The following is a 19,938-nucleotide window of genomic DNA, read 5'->3' as shown; positions in this document are numbered from 1 at the left end:
GTTGTAACGCACAGGGTGCAGGAAGAAATAAAGTGGTGGACCAAAGAAAGGATAACAATAGGGAAACCTCTAACACCACCGGACCCAACAGTGACCATCACCACGGACGCATCCCAGAAGGGATGGGGCGCACACATGAACAGGCTCAGAGTGAGGGGTCTGTGGAGCCCTACAGATGCGGTCAGACACATCAATTACCTGGAGCTGAAAACAGTGTTGCTGGCCCTCAAGGCCTTTCAGAAACACCTGTACAACCAGAAGGTGCTGATACAAACAGACAACACCACAACAATGTTTTACATCAACAAACAGGGGGGAACTCAATCATTCCCTCTGTCAAGCTTGGCACAGGTAATCTGGAGAGGGGCAATACCACTCAAAATAGACCTGCTAGCCATACACCTGCCAGGGAAGGACAATGTAGAAGCGGATTGGCTCAGCAGGCAGACTTCAGCATCCCACGAGTGGGAACTCAACATACAGGAAACAGAGAGACTATTCAGGAGGTAGGGTGTAGGAAGGTGGATATCTGACTATGGTTGCCCCCCAGTTTTTGCCTGATGTTTTGCCGTTTTTTGACTTAGTTGGCCTGGGATCCTGCTATTCAGGACCCCGGGCTTCCTGCTCTCTCTGTTAAAATGGATTCCATGTACCTTAGGTACATATCTAATTGGATACTGGGTCACCTTATCAGTCCCTGTACAGTGTACCTTAGGTACCCAGGGCATAGGTGCACCCAGGGCCTACCAGGGGCTGAAGCATGTATTATGCCACCCCTGGCTGGCCATCTAAATCTGACACAACTGGCTGCATGACAGCTGGGGCAAGGTGGTGTAAACACCCTTTGCTATAGATATAGTATACCTATATCTAACCCTAAAATGGACACATATATTCCTATCAGTCACTCCTATGGAAGGCCTTATCAATCCTGAAGGCAGAGTGCTTGGAATTATGGGAGATGGTGCTCTGGCATGAGCTGAGCCCGTTTGCAGCTTGCGAAACCAAGTCCTAATAGCTGTTCCATGATAACGCTATACCATATACTCTTAAGTGCATTATCAACCTCGCGGTTAAATGCTAACTCTGGTATAACATTATCAAAACATGTCGAGTAAGGTGTCATACGATTTGGAATACTACCCCCTCGCCAATTCTGGCGATGGGGGTAGCATTCCACCCTTCTAGAGGGACACGACATGTATGTAACTGTGAACCCCGGTTAAAGTTAACTCGAGCCTCAGCATCACAAAATGGATGCTGCCACCACAGACAAGTCTGACCTCCTGCTGCTGGGAGTCCTTCCAGCGAGGATGGCTTGGACAAAGGGTTTCCTGCCTTGGGAGGTGCTAGCACCACCCCAGACAGGATTTTGTGTATTGGGGAGGATAGGCCTGAAAGGAATAAGACATGCCTGGGGCACACAAGGTGCCCTGTGCATACACCGGTTCAAACCAGTTGCTGGGGCATGCCTGCCCCAGCTCTGGCAGGAAACCGGACAAAGGATAGGGGGTGTAGCCACCCCCCTTCCTGGTCCCACCCAGGGGAGGAAACTAGTCAGTAGTGCAGCCCCCTTTAGGAGAATAAAGGTAGGAGCTGGTCCCATTCCAAATTAGATTATCCTGAACTATTCAACAAGAAGAAACTCTGGCCTTCGACGTTCTGCTCCACAGAAGACTGAAGAATCTCCCTTGTGGACAAGGAGTGTCCACCCTGCAACTGCAGGCACCATCAAGCGTTCAGCGGCTTCACTTTGTCGTCTTCCCTCGAGGATCCAGACTTCAGAGCCCGACGAGACCCGGATTCCCAGACCTCTCCGACCTCAACTCACATCTGCAGCAAAGCTGAGATCCGTGGGTGCGACGAAGACACGTGGGACCGACCATCTTGGAAGAAACTGCACTTCTCTTCCAGCACGACTCCCGAGGTAAACTCGACCAAGTGCTTTGGGGGACTGAGAAGCCCCAGCCCCGAGCAGCCCCTGCACCGAAGATCAGCCCTCCAGCATCCATGAGATCTGCGTGGGGCCCTTCTGCTTGTTTGCTGCTCGACGCGTTGTCTGGTCACTTGCCGGCTGGCTAGTGGCCTCCTAGACGACGAACCTTTGAATCTTTGCTGCTGGTCTGGTTGCTCCAGACTGGCCCTTGCTCCCTTCCAAAAGAGGGGCACCCCGGACTCTCCTAGTCCGCACCAGACGCTTTCTTCCCTCACCGCGTGGGTTGCCTTTGCCAAGGCCTGTTGACGCCGATTCCGGATCCAACACCGCCGACAGCGAGAGCCTGCGTGGGACAGCTCGTGACTCCATCCTGGTCGTCGAAGACGCCTCCTGGTCCAAGTGGCTGCAGAGTCAAGCGTCCACTCTTCACCTGAGCGCGACAACAACATCTGGTTCCTTCCTGGCTCCACTCCAGTCACTGGCTAGTGACTGTGAACATTGTCCCCTCTGCTTTCAGGTCTCCTTCAACAATCCACCCTTGGATTGCAACGGACATCTTCCTCCTGGTCGCCTGCAGCATCTTTTCTTTCAGGCTCCATTGACTTCAACGCAAGAACCGACGCACTTTGACACCTATGCACCCGCGGCCCGTGGGTGAGGTAACACGAGCATTTCGGTGCTCAAGTGTAGTTTAACTGTCCTAGTGTAGAGTTCTACAGTCGTTTTAGTCCCATCTAGTCAGGATTGTCCGTACTCACCTTTTAACTTGAACTGTACTGTCCATAGACGTTGTTACGCATCTCGCGTGTGAGTTCACACTCTGCACACGCGTTCCGTGGGCCTCCTATTACTTACCTGAAGTTAGTATAGCGTGGTCCCATCGATCCTACAGCCTCTGGACAGCTCCATTCCTTTTATCGACTTTCACATTCCACTTACTTAGTATATGGTTTGTCATGCCCCTAGGGCACCATTGTAATTTTGTGCAACTTGTAGTATTTTTCGTAAGAGATTGTCATGTGCTTTGCCCTCTGACCTCATAAAGAGTTCAGAGGTGTTGTTATTAATAAATATACTGTTTATTTTCATAACAACCTGTGTGGTGTCCTTTCATCTGGTATTCAAGGGGTTATAATGTGGTAAAACAGCTGGCTTCGCATGCCAAAAGAGTTTAGCCTAAGACTGCTTTGTCCATGCTACCATTAGGATAGCTGGTCTATAAGGTTGACTTACAACCAATCACCATAAGGGTTGTTTGGACTGATACAAGGTGATCACTAGAACTAGTGAGCATCGTATATCAGGCCAACTTCTCACATAGGGCACTCCGACAATAGACCTGTTTGCAACACGCCGGAATGCAAAATGCCAATACTTTGCATCCAGGCAACCAGAGGCACTATCCCAGGGGAATGCCCTATGGATAAGCTGGTCAAAAACATTTGCCTACGCTTTTCCCCCGATACCACTGATCCCCAGGGTTCTCAACAAATGCATGACGAGCAACATGACGCTCATCCTGGTGGCACCATAATGGGCCAGGCAGACCTGGTACTCACTGATAATGGAGATGGCGCAGACCCCCCCCCCCCCCCCCCCCCCCAAGTTCTCGAAAAGAAGAGACCTACTCTCCATGGAAAACTGAGAAGTTCTACACCCAGAGCCGGAGAGCCTCAACCTCTCAGCTTGGCTCCTGAGGACTTGGAGTTCGCACATCTAAAACTACCAGAGAGCACCCTGCGGGTGCTGCGAGAGGCAAGAAGGCCCAGCACACGCAAGTGCTTTGGGGGAAAATGGAAAAGATTCACTCAATGGTGCTGCAAGAAAAAACTCCATAGAAAGCTGACCAGGGAATCAACGGTGCTAAGGTACCTCACGCACCTAATAAAAGCTAAGCTAAGCTCATCCTCGCTGAGGGTACACCTGGCAGCGATTGTGGCATACACAAGAGGAGAAACAGGGAGAAGCTTCTTTACATCTCAAGTCATAAAAAGATTCCTGGAAGGGGCTAAAAGAATAGCGCCACCAAAAAGAATGCCACCACCGGCTTGGAACCTGAATGTGGTACTGACAGAGCTCATGAAAGCACCTTTCGAACCCATCCACAAAGCATCACTGCAAATGCTGACAATGAAAGCGGCCTTTCTGGTAGCAATCACCTCGCTACGCAGGCTGAGCGAACTGCAGGCACTAACACTGCAGGAACCCTACATCCAGATACAGAGTGACAGGGTCGTGATGAGAACAGACCCGCACTTCATGCCAAAGGTGGTGTCAAGGTTCCACATGAATCAGAGTATTCAGATTCCTAGCTTCTTCCAAAACCCCACGACAAGCGCAGAGAGGGCGCTCCACACTCTAGACGCAAGAAGGGCACTGATGCACTACATTGAAAGGACGAAAGGACACAGGAAGACAAAATAGTTCTTTGTATCCTTCGCAAACAGTTACATGGGTAAACCAGTGACTAAGAACACCATAGCTCGATGGATCGCACAAACAATACAATTCTGCCACAAGCAAGCGGGCCAGGAGCTAACAGGAGGGGCACAGGCCCACTCGACCAGGAAGAAAGGAGCAACAATTGCCTTTCTGGCCAACACACCAATTCAGGACATATGCCTGGCGGCAACATGGGCTTCAGTGCACATGTTCACTAAGCACTATTGCGTGGATGTACAGATGATCAAAGAAGCACAAGTAGGACAAAAGGTGCTTCAACATATATTCAACAACCAACGCTCATCTTCCACCCAACCGCCACAAAAGTAACGAAACCGCTACAAAATCTATGCACAGCATAGTGAATCCAGAAAGATTCAAGCTGCAAAACGAATAGTTTCTTACCTGTCGGTGTAGTTTTGCAGCTTGAAGATCTTTCTGGATTCACTAGCGAACCCACCCGCCTCCGCCAGAAAGATGAGGCTGGAGAAGAAGGTGGAAACACATAGAAATAAAGAAAGTTGAAGCTTACAAGATACGTTAAGAATTACGTAAAAAAAAAAGATTAACAAACATAGCCATGGATTCACTACAAACACAGGAAAAAGACAGAAAAAATAATCCGAAGATGGTGCCCAAGGGTGGGAGCTTCCGCCGAAGCATGCCGACGTCACCGAAGGTACACGAAATGGTGGGACGTCGACGCCCACCTGGGCTACAAAAAAAGAGAAAAAAGACTAAGATTCCGGACCCAACCACCAGATTGCGGAATATGCACAGCATAGTGAATCCAGAAAGATCTTCAAGCTGCAAAACTACACCGACAGGTAAGAAACTATTCGTTATAGCTGTTCTGTGATATAGCCATACCATATACTCTTAAGTGCATTATAATCCTCGCGGTTAATGCTAACTTTGGTTTGGCTTTATCAAAACATGTTGTGTAAGGTGTCATACGCTTTGGAATACTACCCCCGCCAGATCTCCCCCCCCCCCCCCCCCCGCCAGTTCTGGCGGCGGGGGTAGCATTCCACCCTTCTAGAGGGAGAAGACATGTGGTTGTAGCTTTACCCGGTTAAGGTTAAACAGAGCCTCAGCATCACACAATCGATGCTGCTGCCACAGACACGAGTCTGACCTTCTGCTGCTGGACGAAACTCCGTCAGGGGAGGCCTGGACAATAGGTTTCCTGTCTAGGGAGGTGCTGGCATCTCCCCAGACAGCATATAGTGTATTGGGGCAGGGTGGGTTGAATGAAATGACACTGCTTGGGGCACACAAGGTGCTCCATGCATAGCCCGGTTCAAACTAGTTGCTGGGGCACTCCAGCCCCAGCTCTGGCGCAAAACTGGACAAAGGGAAAGGGGTGTAACCACCCCCTTCCCAGGTTCCACCCAGAGGAAGGACCTAGCAGGTAATCCAGCTCCTTAGATTAGTATCAAGCTAGGAGCTGAGTCTAGAGACTTTAGATTATCCTGAACTGAAACTCTGAAACGAAACTCTGGACCTTCGACATTCTACTGCAGCTAGAAGACTGAAGAATCTTCCTTGTGGTCAAGGAGTGACCACCCTGTGCAAACAGGCACCACCAGTGACTTGCCCGTTTGATTTGTCGACGCTCCAGCCGGATCCCGAAGACTTAGCGACGCAGCCTCTGGACTTCCAGACTTCTCTGACTCCGACCCACATCCACAGCAAAGCTGAGACCCGTGGCGGACACGAGAGACGTGGAACCGGACATCCTGCAGTACCTGCTTTTTGCTAACTGTGCATCTTCTGAGGCGTCCTCGAAGTTGTGCATTGGGGTCTGAGAAGCCCCAACCCCGAGCAGTAAGTGCACCGAAGCTCAGCCCTCCACACGTGCCACGTGGGGCCTGTGCCTGCATTTCTCCTTGACGCGTCTTCGCTGTTGCTAGCCCGTTGGCTAGTGGCCCTCCTGAAGACATCCTTTTGAGTCAACACCGCTTGCCTGGTTGCTTTGGGCTTGCTCCTGCTTTCCTGTAAAGGGGAAGCTCCCCAGACCTTGCTGGTCTGAACAGAAGCCGATCTTCCCTTCCTGTGTGGGTTGCCTTTGCCAAGGCTCATTGACTCCAATCCGGAAGCCGACACCGCCAACAGCTAGATCCTTCGTGGCACAGTCCGTATCCAGCTCCTGGTCGTCGTCGACGCCTCCTGGTCCACGTGGCTGCAGAGACGAGCGTCACATCCTCACCTGATTGCATCTCGACATCGCCTGGTTCCCGCCTGGTTCCTTCCCGGTCACTGGCTAGTGACCCAGACTCTGTCCCCTCTGCTTTCAGGTTCTTTTCGACTCCGATCCACCCGGACATCTTCCTCCTGGTCTCCTTCAGCATCTTTTTGCAGCTCTACATAGGATTCGACGACGAAACCCGACACCAAAGAACACCTATGCCCCCAGCTTCCCTGGGTGAGGTAACTCGAGTACTCCGGTGCTACCGTGGGTAACAACTATCCAAGTGTCCTAGTTTAACTGGGTTTTCTCGGAGTCCACCCGGAAGTGTCCGAATTCAACTACTTCGTAAACTTTACGTTCCCATTGAAAGTCTATGGTAACTCGCGTGTGTGTTTAGACACTGCACACGCATCCTGTGGGTCTCCTACTTCCAGTCCTTTGGTTGATCAGTGTAGCCCCAGCGATTTTCTAGGCCCTAGGCCTATTCACCCTTCCTGAAGTGGTTCTTATACCACTTCTTAAGTATATGGTTCGTGAGGCCCTTAGGGCAGAATTATATTTGTGCAACTTATAGTATGCTTATTGAGTAACTTGTGCTTTATCTCGAACTCTGACCTCATAAAGAGTGCAGAGGGGTTGTGTTAGTAATAAATACATATATATTTGATATATACCTTGTGTGGTGTCCTTTTATTTGGTATTCAAGGGATTGTTATTGGTAAAACAATTGGCTTCACTTGCTCTCTGAAGTGTTAGCCTAAGGCTGCTTTGTCCATGCTACCCCTAGGATAGCTGGTCTATAAGGTTGACTTTACAACCATCACCATAAGGGTTATTTGGACTGGTGCAAGGTGCTCACTAGAATAGTGAACATCATATACCAGGCCAACTTCTCACACCTTTGTTCAGGCTAAATTTGGTACATTGCTTATTGGCTTTCCGAAGAGAGGGTGATACCAGGTGAAGAGCTTTGGATCTCGTGGCTGTGATGTATTTTCAGATGAGGATCCAATGCCTTGTATCATATTTGGGGGGGGGGTGTTTATGCTAATTCATGGACCAAGTTCATTTTACACTTGTTAAAAGATGAATTTTCCTGACGTCAGGCTGCCCTTTACATACTTAGAAATGCAATCATTTGAAAGTACTTGTTTTTATATTGTTATTTTTTAACTGGTGCTGTTAGATAAAGTTCATTTTGCGTTTTGTCCTGAGTGTTTTATTTTTTTTTACTTTAACCAAAGTAAAGAGAAATGAATGAATGACTATTCTACATATTAATAGATGAAGCCCGCTGTTTCCAAGCAACTTAGCCTTTGGCAGCTATGAATGGAGTTTTTTTAAATTACTTTTTATTCACACACTAGTTTCTACTGTACATTCTGAAAAAGTTTTCTACTATAATATGAAGAAAAACTTATTGGAAGAAAATACAGCAGTGCCTCTCTGAAATGCATTTCGGATTAAGAAATTCCAACATGGCTTACAGTACATGCTTGTGATCAGTGGCATTGGGAAAATAATGTTATACATGTTTTGTGTGGCTACCGAAAATTCATTTTTTGATAGGTCATTATTTTAAAGGCTCTAATGTTGTAATGGTGCTGTTTTCTAGTGTTCCTTTCGTCTTTTTAATTCTAGTCTTTGGTCATGTCTAGAAGCTACATTTCTCCTGTGGTACATTTTTGGTACTGATCAATCTTGAAACAATTGGTGCCATAGCGGATGTACATGTACTAGTCCCCACTTCCCAGTCTCCCTTTTGCCGATAGTCTTGAGCCTCCACTTAAGTGTGGTTCTTCCTAATTTAATTACAGTATGTGACATGAATGTCAAACCATTACAAGCAGTGTTTTAGAATGCTCTTTACGGTGATTTCCCATGACCAGTTCAAATAATTTTCCACCTCATCTTTATTATCTTCGCGTGCCAAACTGAAAGTCAGTAAATCAATGTGCCCAACTTGAAGCTCCCCCATTTTTACTTATGCCATGATCCCTTATTGCTGTTTATTATAATTCAAGCTTGCCTCATTGTTCTGCCTTTTAGATGCACCTGACCAGAACACACATTTGTGGTCTTGTATAATTATATTAAAACTCTTCATGTTATAAAACACTATTAATTATTCACTAAAGATCGGTTGCTCAAGGTGTTTGTTTAAAATGTTTTTTAATGCACTCAATGCCTTCAACTGTTATTCTTCATAGCTGCAAGTTATTCAGTGTATTGACGTTGCAGAGCAGGCATTAACTGCACTGGAAATGCTTTCTCGAAGGCACAGTAAGGCCATTCTACAGGCGGTGAGTACAGTAAATATATTTTTATTACAAGTACTTTTATATTGAAACAATATGGCCTTCTAGAGAATCCAAAGTTTTTTTTTTTCTTGCTGAAATCTCAAGCCACTGCTAGAAAAGTTAAAAGATTTATACTGGCTAACTGCTGTTAACCATCTCCTGCTCCCTGGGTCTCTATTGCAGTCAGGCAGATTAGAGAAAGATTAGCTTTAAGGGCATTAATAATTGTGGTAAAAGGAATATATGAAAGTGTGATTTGGGACTTTTGATGAAAGTGTTAACCTTAAAAAGGTGACAAATTGTCTCAGAGAGGAGTATCTATTTCTTTTTTAGTGGAGTAAGTGATGTATATTAAACCGGAAATGCCTTCAGAGCGAAGGATAAGCACAGGAATATTTGAGCTAAATTGTTCCAAAATGTTTCATATATGAAAACTGTCTCCCTCAATACGCAGAAACATTTGAAACCAGCTGATCATCACACTGTTTATGTATCCTTCACAGTTAGTCTCTTTTCATTGACATCTGATTACCCTAAGCATGCATGATTAACCCAGTAAGTCTAAATCCATGGGCAGGGGAATTCCGGCAGCTGACGTAAAAAAATCCTCCTTCCTCACCAATGTTTTTACGGAAGGAACGACTGCAGCCCAAATTTCCAAGCTAGAAGAAGATAAACTAACAACTCTATGCTCTGCTCGCTATGTCATGCGCTCGATGGTCCTCACAAAAGATTGAGGAGACTGATCGGCAGAGATGTGACACCCCCCCCCCCTCCCTCCCCTCCCCCCCCACTTTGGAGCTATGCCACTGGATATTTGTCCCTCAAGTCACACACAAATTTGGATTATTAAAATGATGGCACATTCACCTTGAACTACAAAATATTACGCATCTTCATTACAGATGGGAAATGTCATGGTTTGGTGTTGGAGTAGGAATGTGATTCAGGGGAGAGAACAGTCATTAATGGCAACTGTTTTGAAAAGGTTACCAGATTATTCTTCATGGTACAATAAAACATTTTGTATGCTGTTAACTTTATATTTTTCTATATATGTGTATATATATATATATTTTTTTTTTGTTGCAGGGGGGGTTGGCTGATTGCTTACTATATTTAGAATTTTTCAGTATAAATGCACAACGAAATGCATTGGCAATTGCTGCCAACTGTTGCCAGAGCATCACCACGGATGAGTTCAATTTTGTTGCAGATTCTCTACCATTGCTTACACAACGGCTAACTCATCAGGTAAGAATAACATCCCTCAAATATTTGAATGAAGATGCTCATCAAAAAATTTAATGTTGCTAGCACCTTATTGCTGTTATGTAAGTATTTGCTGCTAATATTGTCGGAGACGAGAAATATTACTTTGAAAATTATGCCCAGTCTGTTTGCATTTGTCAGAGATTAGCCCATCATGTGATTTACATATTTTTTTAAATATTCTGTTATGATTGAGATGAATTTAATCACGAATGGTGAACTGCAGTTCAGTATATCATTACTGCCATGCAGTGGCCTAACATTGGTAAAATCCCCTGAATCAATTAACATTCTAGCTGGCTGGACAGACTTAAGCCCCTATATTTTTTTTATGTTGGGCATCTCATCCTCTCAATTTATACACCATCTTTTCAGCCGCGCACAGTAATCCATGTCTCTCTACCAATCCTTGTGGGTGACAGGCCAAAATCTTGTTTTGTTCCTCTTTGCTGCCAAGAATCCAAGGAAAATAAACGCCACCCATGCTAAAGTTCTAGGCACCCTTGTGTTAACCCATAATTCCATGATCCCCAGTATCGCCATCATGGGATGGGGACAGATAGAATTCCTATTATCTCCACTAATGAGATATGTATTCTCTGCCAATATCTGGATGGGCGGGGCGCTCGGAGGTCACATGATTAAAGGTGCCTCTTTACATCTGCACAGAGAGGACTGTTTACTTGACCCATCTTCAAAATGCTTTCCAGGCTATAGTAGGCTCTGTAAAAGTAATTGAACTAGACCAATCTCATATTGGAAGGGATTTCAGCACTCTAGATGCCATTTCATTCTCTTGCCACTCTGCTTCCGTGCCCTGCTCCTAGGCAACGTGCATCCCTAAAAGTGTATCAGGAATGTTAAGGATTAGGAAGCTATAGAGTCGTGATATTCCCTTATGGCCCAAGGGTTCTAGTATCAGTTTGGCCTACAGCAGATGAGTTAGAAACCCCCTTTAGTTCCTCCTTTTACCTGCGTAGGGCATTTGGATTTGGAGGTACCTGTAAAATTTTATGTTGGGCAGCTCATACTCTGCTGCTAGCTGCTCAAAAGAATTGATGTGAGCCTTTACTTGGATATCCCCTAGGCATAATATCCCTAAGATTTCCCATAGCCAAAACTGTCACTTGCGGTAGTCTAGTGCCGGCCCATAATGGAGTGTGGCTAGTCAACTTATTCAACTACTTAATATACCTTAGGATGTCTCACCCACAAAGAATAGTGACTCTTGTTATGTGTTTAACAAGTGGGGGTGGACTGCTATATAGGAAGCGTTGAGTCCAAACCCTTTCTAGGATCTCTAGTTTCAGGCCATGGGACGAGTCCTATTTGTCCCTGAAAAGCCAGTCTCCTATCAGGACCATTTGGGCTACCCAATAGTAGATCCGAAGGTCAGATGCTCCCAGACCACCCTCATAAACTAATTGAAAGAGCTTCATAACAAGAACCTCTGAAACCTTCCTGTCTTTCCTGCTGACAGAAATTTTGTGACAAAGTCCTGTTGTCCCGCAAAAAATGTGAAAGAAAGACAAAAGGATAGTTCCATAACGCATATAAAAAAAACGGGGAGATGTGACCATTTTATACAGTGCCACCCATCCCATCGGAGAAATGTGCAACAAGGACCAACCCTCGAGCTCCTCCCTGATACACATCAGCAATGGGCCATGTGATTTACCGGAGGAAGTCTACCTTATAGCCTTTTGAGCTTCCTCAAGGAAAAGTAGTTTATCCAACGTAATGTGTGTATTGTGTCACTGATGCCTGTGCCACCACACATCACCTAATCCCCTGGAGTTCACCAATGTATCCAGAGCGAAGGATCTATCAGCAACAGTGGGTCTATCCACGTCAATGACCTTATTAGGGATAGTGTTAAAGTTTTTCCCTAAAATTAGTCTACCCAGCATGAAATCCTCCAGTATAGGCAAGTTGACCATAATCACATGTATTACCCTTCAGATGTGTTTCTTGCAGCAACAGAATGTCTGGGGCGAGATCTTTGGTGTATGCCATGACCTCATCCACATCTCTTGATCTTAAAGAAGCCATTAACATTCTTTATATCTCCAATGGGCACTGCTCATTCTGTGTAATATACGCACCTACCTACCTGCCAGTAGTCCGGCTAAGACTCCCTCTACAGCCTTAAAAACGAACTTCCCTTGTCCGGACAGCCACACCCCTCTTCCTAGCTAGAAGCATGTCGCCCATATGAAAACATTCTCAGACTGTGTCTTTAGCACAAAACACCACACACTATTGCCTCTCGCTTATCCTAACTCCAAGAAGCATCCACAATAGTTACTTCTAGCTGACAGTTAAGTAGAATCTTCAGCGGTGCGTCTCATTGCACATTGGAGTCGATGTGCTCTCGCCCCTATCTGTGTCAATTGAATTCAGATCGAGGCTCAACCCAGTCACTGCCAGGAACCAGTTCCCTCGGACGCATTCTTTGCTTTTGTCTCGAGCCACAGTGGGTTTGATGCCTTCTCTTACTCTTGCCCTCCTCCACGTCATTGTTCTGTTGGTCTTGTAGGCACTGCGAGCAACACAGTCAGGGGAGGGGTCCACTCCTCCATCCATTTCGCCAGAGCCATTCAAGGTGGTCAAACACCAGTGTTTTACCTTGTTATATAATTAGGCATTCCGGTTTTCAGCTTCTATTTGTTCAGAAATCTGTGGTTTTGTCCGCAGTGTTTTTAAATGCTTTCATAATTTGTTTTCAACAATGATGGTTTTCAGTGTTTACACTTATTTTTTTTCACCGTAAAAAAATCATGGCCTTGGTGTTTTCCAGTGCTTTTGAAGAATGTGGTTCTTAATTTCTTACTTTGATCATTCTTATTGTCAACTCGTCATTTCTTTTTTCATGCTACTAAGTCCCTTCTCTGTATCTTTCTTGAATTGCTCTTGCAAGTAGCTTTTCATTCTCCTTGCCTATCTCATTTCCTATTACTTGAACTCCTCTCTATAGCGGTCCAGCTCTACCTTAGGTCTAGGATGAGCACGGCTGCTGATGATTCTATATCATTAAGATTTGATTGCAGCAGATAAAAGGTAAATGGTGAACATTTAGCATGCCTTCCTGCTGCTCTGTTCTTCAAAGATTGTCAGAGTGAATATTTTCTTCTTGGAACATGAAATAGATATTGTGGGGTGCTTGGTTCTCGGTTACTGCAAGACAGTGTTATTTTATACTGTCCTGTTCTTTGTCTCCAGACTGAGCTAATAAATATGGGATGAGTCTACAGGGTCTGAGGGGAGACGTCTGCAAGGAATTTTAGCTACATTGTCTTTGGGGACAGCACATTCTTCTACTGTGCAAGGAAATAGCTTAGGTAGTAAAGCTACTTCACATATGGGGGAACATCCTTTACAACGCAACTTTTACCACGCAACTTTTACAACGCAAACCATTACAACGCATTGCGCTGGGGGGCGCTCTAGGATAGGGAATAGATTTAATTTACTATCCAACACCTTCCCTAGTGTCCATGGGGACTGGAGTTGGAATAGTAAATTAAACTATTCACTATCCAGCACCCCAAAGCGCTATGCGTTGTAAAGGCATGTGTTGTAAAAACCGCGTTGTAAAGGCATGCGTGGTAAAAGCATGCGTTGTAATTTCATACATCCCATACGGGAGGCGCTATGTCGTTTGTCGTGCAGTTCACGCGATGGAATGCTGTTTATGCTTTTTTCTTTGCATAAGGGACTTTGTGTTTATTTGAAAACCCATGTGTAGACTGCTAAAAATTGATTTCTTCAACTCTTGTGGTCCTTCGTTTATATGAATGCAGTGTGGGGACTGCTCCTTCTAGCATTAACTGTTCTAGTGAATTTTATCTCTAAAAACAAGCACAGCTCTATGATTACATTAATTACGTTGCTGTAATTTGTGCAGGTTATTTTGCCAAGTGCAGGGCCTTGTTTAATTTGTCACAGAGACAGAGGGAATGAAAATTGAACTTTGGGATCTAGGGATGTATCATGAACATGTCATGTGTTGGAAACTGCGCCTTTTTGACATGGCCACCTCCACTTTTTGCCTGGTAACTGGTCCGATTTTTACTTTAATTGCACCGGGTTCCTGCACACAGGTCCACAGTGCCAGAACTCTTTACCAAAACAGTATAATTGTTCTCCAAATTGCCAACACCTTTAGCACACTCTGTAAGTCCCTAGTAAATGGCAGCCTGCTACCTAGGACCTGAGGTACTATAGAGGGCCCCTAAGGGCTGCTGCACAAATCGTGCCACCCTATGGAACCCCTCGCCAAGCACATGCAAGGCTGCCGTTGAATACTGTGTTTCTTGGTGCAGACAAAAGTGAAAACCCATCGTCACAGATCCCGGGTTGCCATTTCCCCTAATACTGCATGTAATATTTGGAAGTCACCCCTACAGCAGGCCTGACAGCCCTAAGTAAGAGTGCTGAATATTAGATGTGAGGGCATACCTTTATGAGGAAATATGATCCTTGCTGGTCAGTCCAATTACTGCCAGTACAGATGGACCGGGAAGCCATTTGTAAACATGTGCTGGTGCTGGTGGAAAAGAGTTCCTCAGCAACATGATGGCTTTACTGAAGATAGGCATCTTTGGCATCAAACATCTCATATTGATAAACTCACACTGATTGCAGTGATGGATTTACTAAAACATGCACCCAGAGGGCACCTTAGGTGTCCCCTGAAAATCTACCAGCCACTGGTGTGTGCTCCCTGACCGGTTTCTGCCAGCTTGGCACCCGAGACACTATTCTGGTGTCCTTGAGTGAGAGCCTTTTGTTCTCGGGAGACCGAGCAAAGGCCTGTCTGGGATGAGGTTGGCTCACCATCTCCAACAGGATGACCTGCTGATTAGCATTTCAATGTTAAAAAAAAAAAAGGGGCAACCCAGTAACCCAGGGACATGAGATCGACAATTATTAAAAAAGTGGTCCATATGGGGTAGTGTAACCTGTTCTTCAACTGCAATAGTGTAATAAAGAACTCCTTTGCGGGTTAGTTATGGTAATGCGATAGGTGCATTTATTTTAATGTTGTTCCTATATTGCAAAAACAGTACAGAAGAGGATGACACAGTATTCATGGTACTTAAAAAGACCAAAGGTTCTCCTAAAGAGTGACTGTGCAGTGGAAGTGGCATTAAGTGGATACTTGCGTTTGTGCTCTGTACAGAAATATGTGTTCGAGGCATGTGGGCTGCTAAATTCATATCTTAGCATTAGATCGCCGCCTAGTGTTGGGTCCGGATGATCGCACATTGTTGTCTTGGAAGAGTCTTCGAAGTATCCTGAGATAGGTGGCTCCTCCCCTGGACTACAGTGCGCATGGGCATCGGCTCCATCCCCAGATTGTTTTTTTCCGCCATTGGGTTCGGATGCGGTCTCGACGTCTCTCTGTACCGAGAAAAACTAGCTTTTTTACGGCCAAAAGGCCTTATATTCTTTGCGTCGGTATTGTTTGTGCACGGTCTCGAGTTCTTCCGTCTCTTGGAGTCGGAATCAGCGGAGTAGTTTCACTCTTCGGACATCGAGGCCTTCTCATCGCGACACGACCGCAACTTTTCAGCATGGAGCGGAGTCCGTTTAAGTACTGTCCGCTCTTTGGGTCCAAATACCCACATATAGACGTGCACCCGGTCTGTAACAAATGCCTTTCACCAGACCATAACGAAGACAACTGCATGGCCTGCGCAAGATTCAGGTCCAAGAAGACACAAGCTTCGGCGCGCGGTGCGCCTTGAGGCCAGACAAGCGGCCCCGGATCCAGAAAACATCTTCGGCGACCAAGAAGAGGAGGACCAGAGCCATCATCTTCAAATCTCCCCGCCCGGGACGGAGGTCGAGGCGGATCCGGAAGACGACGACGGAGTCGTGGGTCAAGGCCTTGAATACGTCGACGAGGTAGGGGACGTCGAAGAGGTTTATGGGGCCGCGGAAGATAGCTCAGGGGACGAGCTATGCCCCGAAGGTTACGAAGATCGAGATCGGGTCACGGGATCGCCTGTCGGCCTTACCCAAGACCCCGTACCGCAAGCCACGGCCCCGCCTTCAGGCCCGGCCACGGACATACTTGCTGCGCAGCCAGTATCGAAACCGAAACTGAAACCTACGGTATCGACTACACCTAAAATGGCCGACCCAAAATCGAAACCGAAACTTATGGATTCGAGCGTCCCTAAGATGGCGGCCGTACCACCAAAAACGGCTAAACCCGCTGCTTCATCGACTCAGACGGCCTCCGGTCCACAGAAGTCGAAGAAATCTGTCGATTCGAAATCGGCGCCAGAGGAGGGATCCTCTAAGAAGGGTGCTAGGCATGGGTCAACCGCTGCGACGCCGGCAAAGCCCGCCAAAGCCAGCGACACGGCTCCGGTTCCGACTGGGACTGCGTTAGTCGGACGCGTGGTGGAGACGGAGCCGACAAAATCACAAGGATCGAAGGCTGGCACATCTGCGCATCGGTCCAAGGACTCTGGGTCGGCGGCTGCGGCATCATCGTCCAAAACACAGAAGGGCCAACAGGACGTCGGATCCGAGGGCAAGGTCAAGACCTCCTCGTCGGTGCCAAAGGCCACTGTAAGTGACGCGTCCCTCATTGCCTCTTCACTACAGAGAATCAGGGAGAAGGCCTCTGCTACGTCGGCTCCGATGCCATCGCCACAGAAGCCGATGGACGTTCCGGTGAAGCCTGCGGGTAAACTTCTCTTCCTTCTGCCGCCAAAAGAGGCGCCGAAGGCCTTTTCAACAAAATCGACGCCAAAGAAGTCGGATTCTTCAACGGCAGGGGCACTTTCAAGTCGGGTACTCGACTCAGAAGAGGATTCTGAGCGTTTTATCGACTCAGACACAGGCAAATTGACCCTTTACAAGAGGAGGATCACTTCACAGCCAGTGGACTCCTATGTCATCCCCCTGAAGAAGAAAAAGCTTCCCCAAGACGCTTCAGGCCTCATGGAACCTATCCAGCCTCCTCCAAGAAGGAGCCCAACTCCTTCTCCAGAACACTCTGAGGGTGAGGGATATGATGAAGATGACCAATACACTTTCCCCATCAATGAACCAGATGCACAGCCAGATTCATATGATGACATTGGTGACCAAGGCACCCAAAATGTGGGGCAAGACCCACAGCCTTTCAGTGCACGTGCATCCCCTACAGAAGATTCTGCAGGTTTTCATGCACTCATTGAGAGGGCAGCTGCTAATCATGATGTGGACATGCATGCTGACCCGGTAGAAGAAGACTTTCTATTTGACACTTTTTCAGTCTCTGAAAGGACAGTAAAGACACTGCCTATGCTCAAAGGGGTCCTCAAGCATGCTGCGGACATCTTTAAAGAACCTACCAGAGCGAGAGTGGTCAATCCACGTATCGAAAAAAAGTACAGACCAGCACCTGCAGACCCTGCATACATTCGGGGACAGTTGCCGCTTGACTCCCTGGTGGTCGCAAATGCCCGCAAAAGGGCCAACTCCCAAACAACGGGTGAAGCTCCTCCCCCGGATAAGGAGTCCAAAGTGCTAGAGGCTGGAGGCAAAAGAGTAGCTGCACAGGCTGCCAATTTTTGGCGTATTGCAAATACACAGGCATTCTTGGCACGTTACGATAGGGCGCATTACGACACCCTAGAGCAAGTTTTACAACACCTGCCTCCGCAGTTTCAAGAGGGCACCAAACTGCTTATAGAAGAGGGAAAACTGATCTCCAACGCAGCCATAAAGTGTGCACTTGATGCCGCGGACACAGCCGCTAGGGCCATTAACACTAGCGTCATGCTGAGACGACAGGCGTGGCTCCGCATATCGGGGTTTAAACCTGACATTCAAACAACCATACTTAATCAGCCAGTCAATCCTGATAGACTGTTTGGTCCAGATGTTGACACCACCTTAGAAAAAATTAAAAAAGACACCGAAACTGCTAAGTCTATGGGGGCCCTACAATCACAACAGTTTCGTGGCAATAATTTTCGTCGCTCAGGTGCGCGTGGAGTCACCAGAGGACAGATGGGTCAACAATCACAATTCTCTAGAGGTGGAGCACAATCCTCGTACCCCAAACAGAACAAGGGGGGTTACCGAGGAAACAGCACCAGAGGACGCGGAAGAGGGAACAACAACTCCCGCTCCTCTACCCCAAGCAAACAGTGACTCTCTGTCACTGCCCCCCGACCACTTAACACCTGTCGGGGGGAGACTACAGCAGTTCCTGCCCGTCTGGAGAAACATCACCACAGACAGGTGGGTGCGACAACTTGTCCAGTACGGTTATTGTCTAGAGTTAAAATCCACTCCACCCAACATTCCACCAAGGCAAAGGCCTATGTCCGCAGAGCACTTGCACTTATTGCAGCAGGAAGTGGTGGTGATGCTGCAAAAAGGCGCAATAGAGCTCGTGCCAGTGGGAGAGGAAGGCACGGGGGTATATTCCCTGTACTTCCTTATTCCAAAGAAGGACGGATCTCTCAGACCCATTCTGGATCTGCGTCCCCTCAACCTGTATATACTGTCAGAACATTTCCATATGCTTACACTGCAACAGATTCTTCCCTTGTTAAACCAAGGGGACTTCTTAGCAACCTTAGACCTCAGGGATGCTTATTTCCACATTCCACTACACCCGTCCCACAGGAAATACCTCAGGTTCACTATCCAAGGCAGGCATTATCAGTTCAAGGTCCTACCCTTCGGAGTCACCACAGCCCCAAGAGTGTTTACCAAGTGTCTGGCGACAGTAGCAGCGCACCTCAGGAGGCAGAACATACATGTCTACCCCTACCTGGACGACTGGCTCGTTCAAGCCAAGTCGGAACAGTGCGCCGCGGACATGTCGACTACCATTCACCTCCTTCACGATCTAGGTTTCTCGTAGAACTACCCAAAGTCGCATCTTCAGCCGGCACGTGTCCGGCAGTTTCTAGGTGCGACGATCAATACCCTGACGGCCATGGCTCAACCAAACCAAGTCAGGATAGACAGCATGCAGTCTCTAATCCAGAAGTTCAGACCGCAACACTCCCTTCCAGCGAGAGTGTTCATGCAGTTGATAGGCATGATGGCCTCCTGCATCTTCATAGTCCCTCACGCACGGTTACATATGCGCCCGCTCCAGGAGTGCTTAGCAAATCAGTGGACACAGGCTCGGGGACAATTAACAGACCTAGTGTTGGTTACCAGTCGGGCATACGACTCTCTGCATTGGTGGAATCCACACAACCTTTGCAAGGGCCGACTGTTCCAGGACCCAGTGCCACAGATTATCCTGACAACGGACGCATCTCTCCAGGGATGGGGAGCTCATCTGCTCACTTACACAGTGCAGGGACTATGGACGACGCAGCAACAGAAGATGCACATCAACTATCTGGAACTGATGGCAATCTTCATGGCGCTCAAGTCCTTCATTGTACATCTGTGCAACAAGGTAGTGTTAGTCCGGACGGACAACATGACCGCGATGTACTACATTCAAAAGCAGGGGGGCACCCACTCGCCACAGCTGTCTCATCTGGCTCAGGGCATGTGGCGGTGGGCCATTCAGAGGAACATCTTCCTCATGGCAGAACACCTCCCGGGCAAGGACAATCAGATGGCGGATCTGCTCAGCAGATACAGCCATCAAATGCACGAGTCGGAGTTACACCCATCTGTACTCCACCCGTACTTCCAGCAGTGGGGTCATCCGGAGATAGACCTGTTTGCAACAAAAGAAAACGCAAAATGCCAACACTTTGCCGCCAGGTTCCATCACCCACAGTCGCAGGGGAATGCGATATGGATGA

General features: G+C 47.3%; 1 protein-coding gene across 11 annotated transcripts in view; it reads left to right on the top strand.

The window, feature by feature from the left end:
- The window catches only part of TRIP12 (thyroid hormone receptor interactor 12), a 1,008,257-nt gene that overhangs the window by 321,561 nt on the left and 666,758 nt on the right, over positions 1-19,938 (top strand). For all 11 annotated transcript variants that reach the window (XM_078668151.1, XM_078668159.1, XM_078668158.1 and 8 more), the window contains 2 exons: positions 8,783-8,875; positions 9,965-10,126. In XM_078668151.1, the coding sequence (XP_078524277.1) occupies positions 8,783-8,875; positions 9,965-10,126 (255 nt within the window). The remainder of the gene's footprint in view (positions 1-8,782; positions 8,876-9,964; positions 10,127-19,938) is intronic.

Source organism: Lissotriton helveticus, chromosome 11 (genome assembly GCF_964261635.1).
Source record: "Lissotriton helveticus chromosome 11, aLisHel1.1, whole genome shotgun sequence".
Lineage (NCBI taxonomy): Eukaryota > Metazoa > Chordata > Amphibia > Caudata > Salamandridae > Lissotriton > Lissotriton helveticus.
Note: the sequence above shows the minus strand (reverse complement) of the source record. Positions and strands in the feature narration are given on the sequence as shown.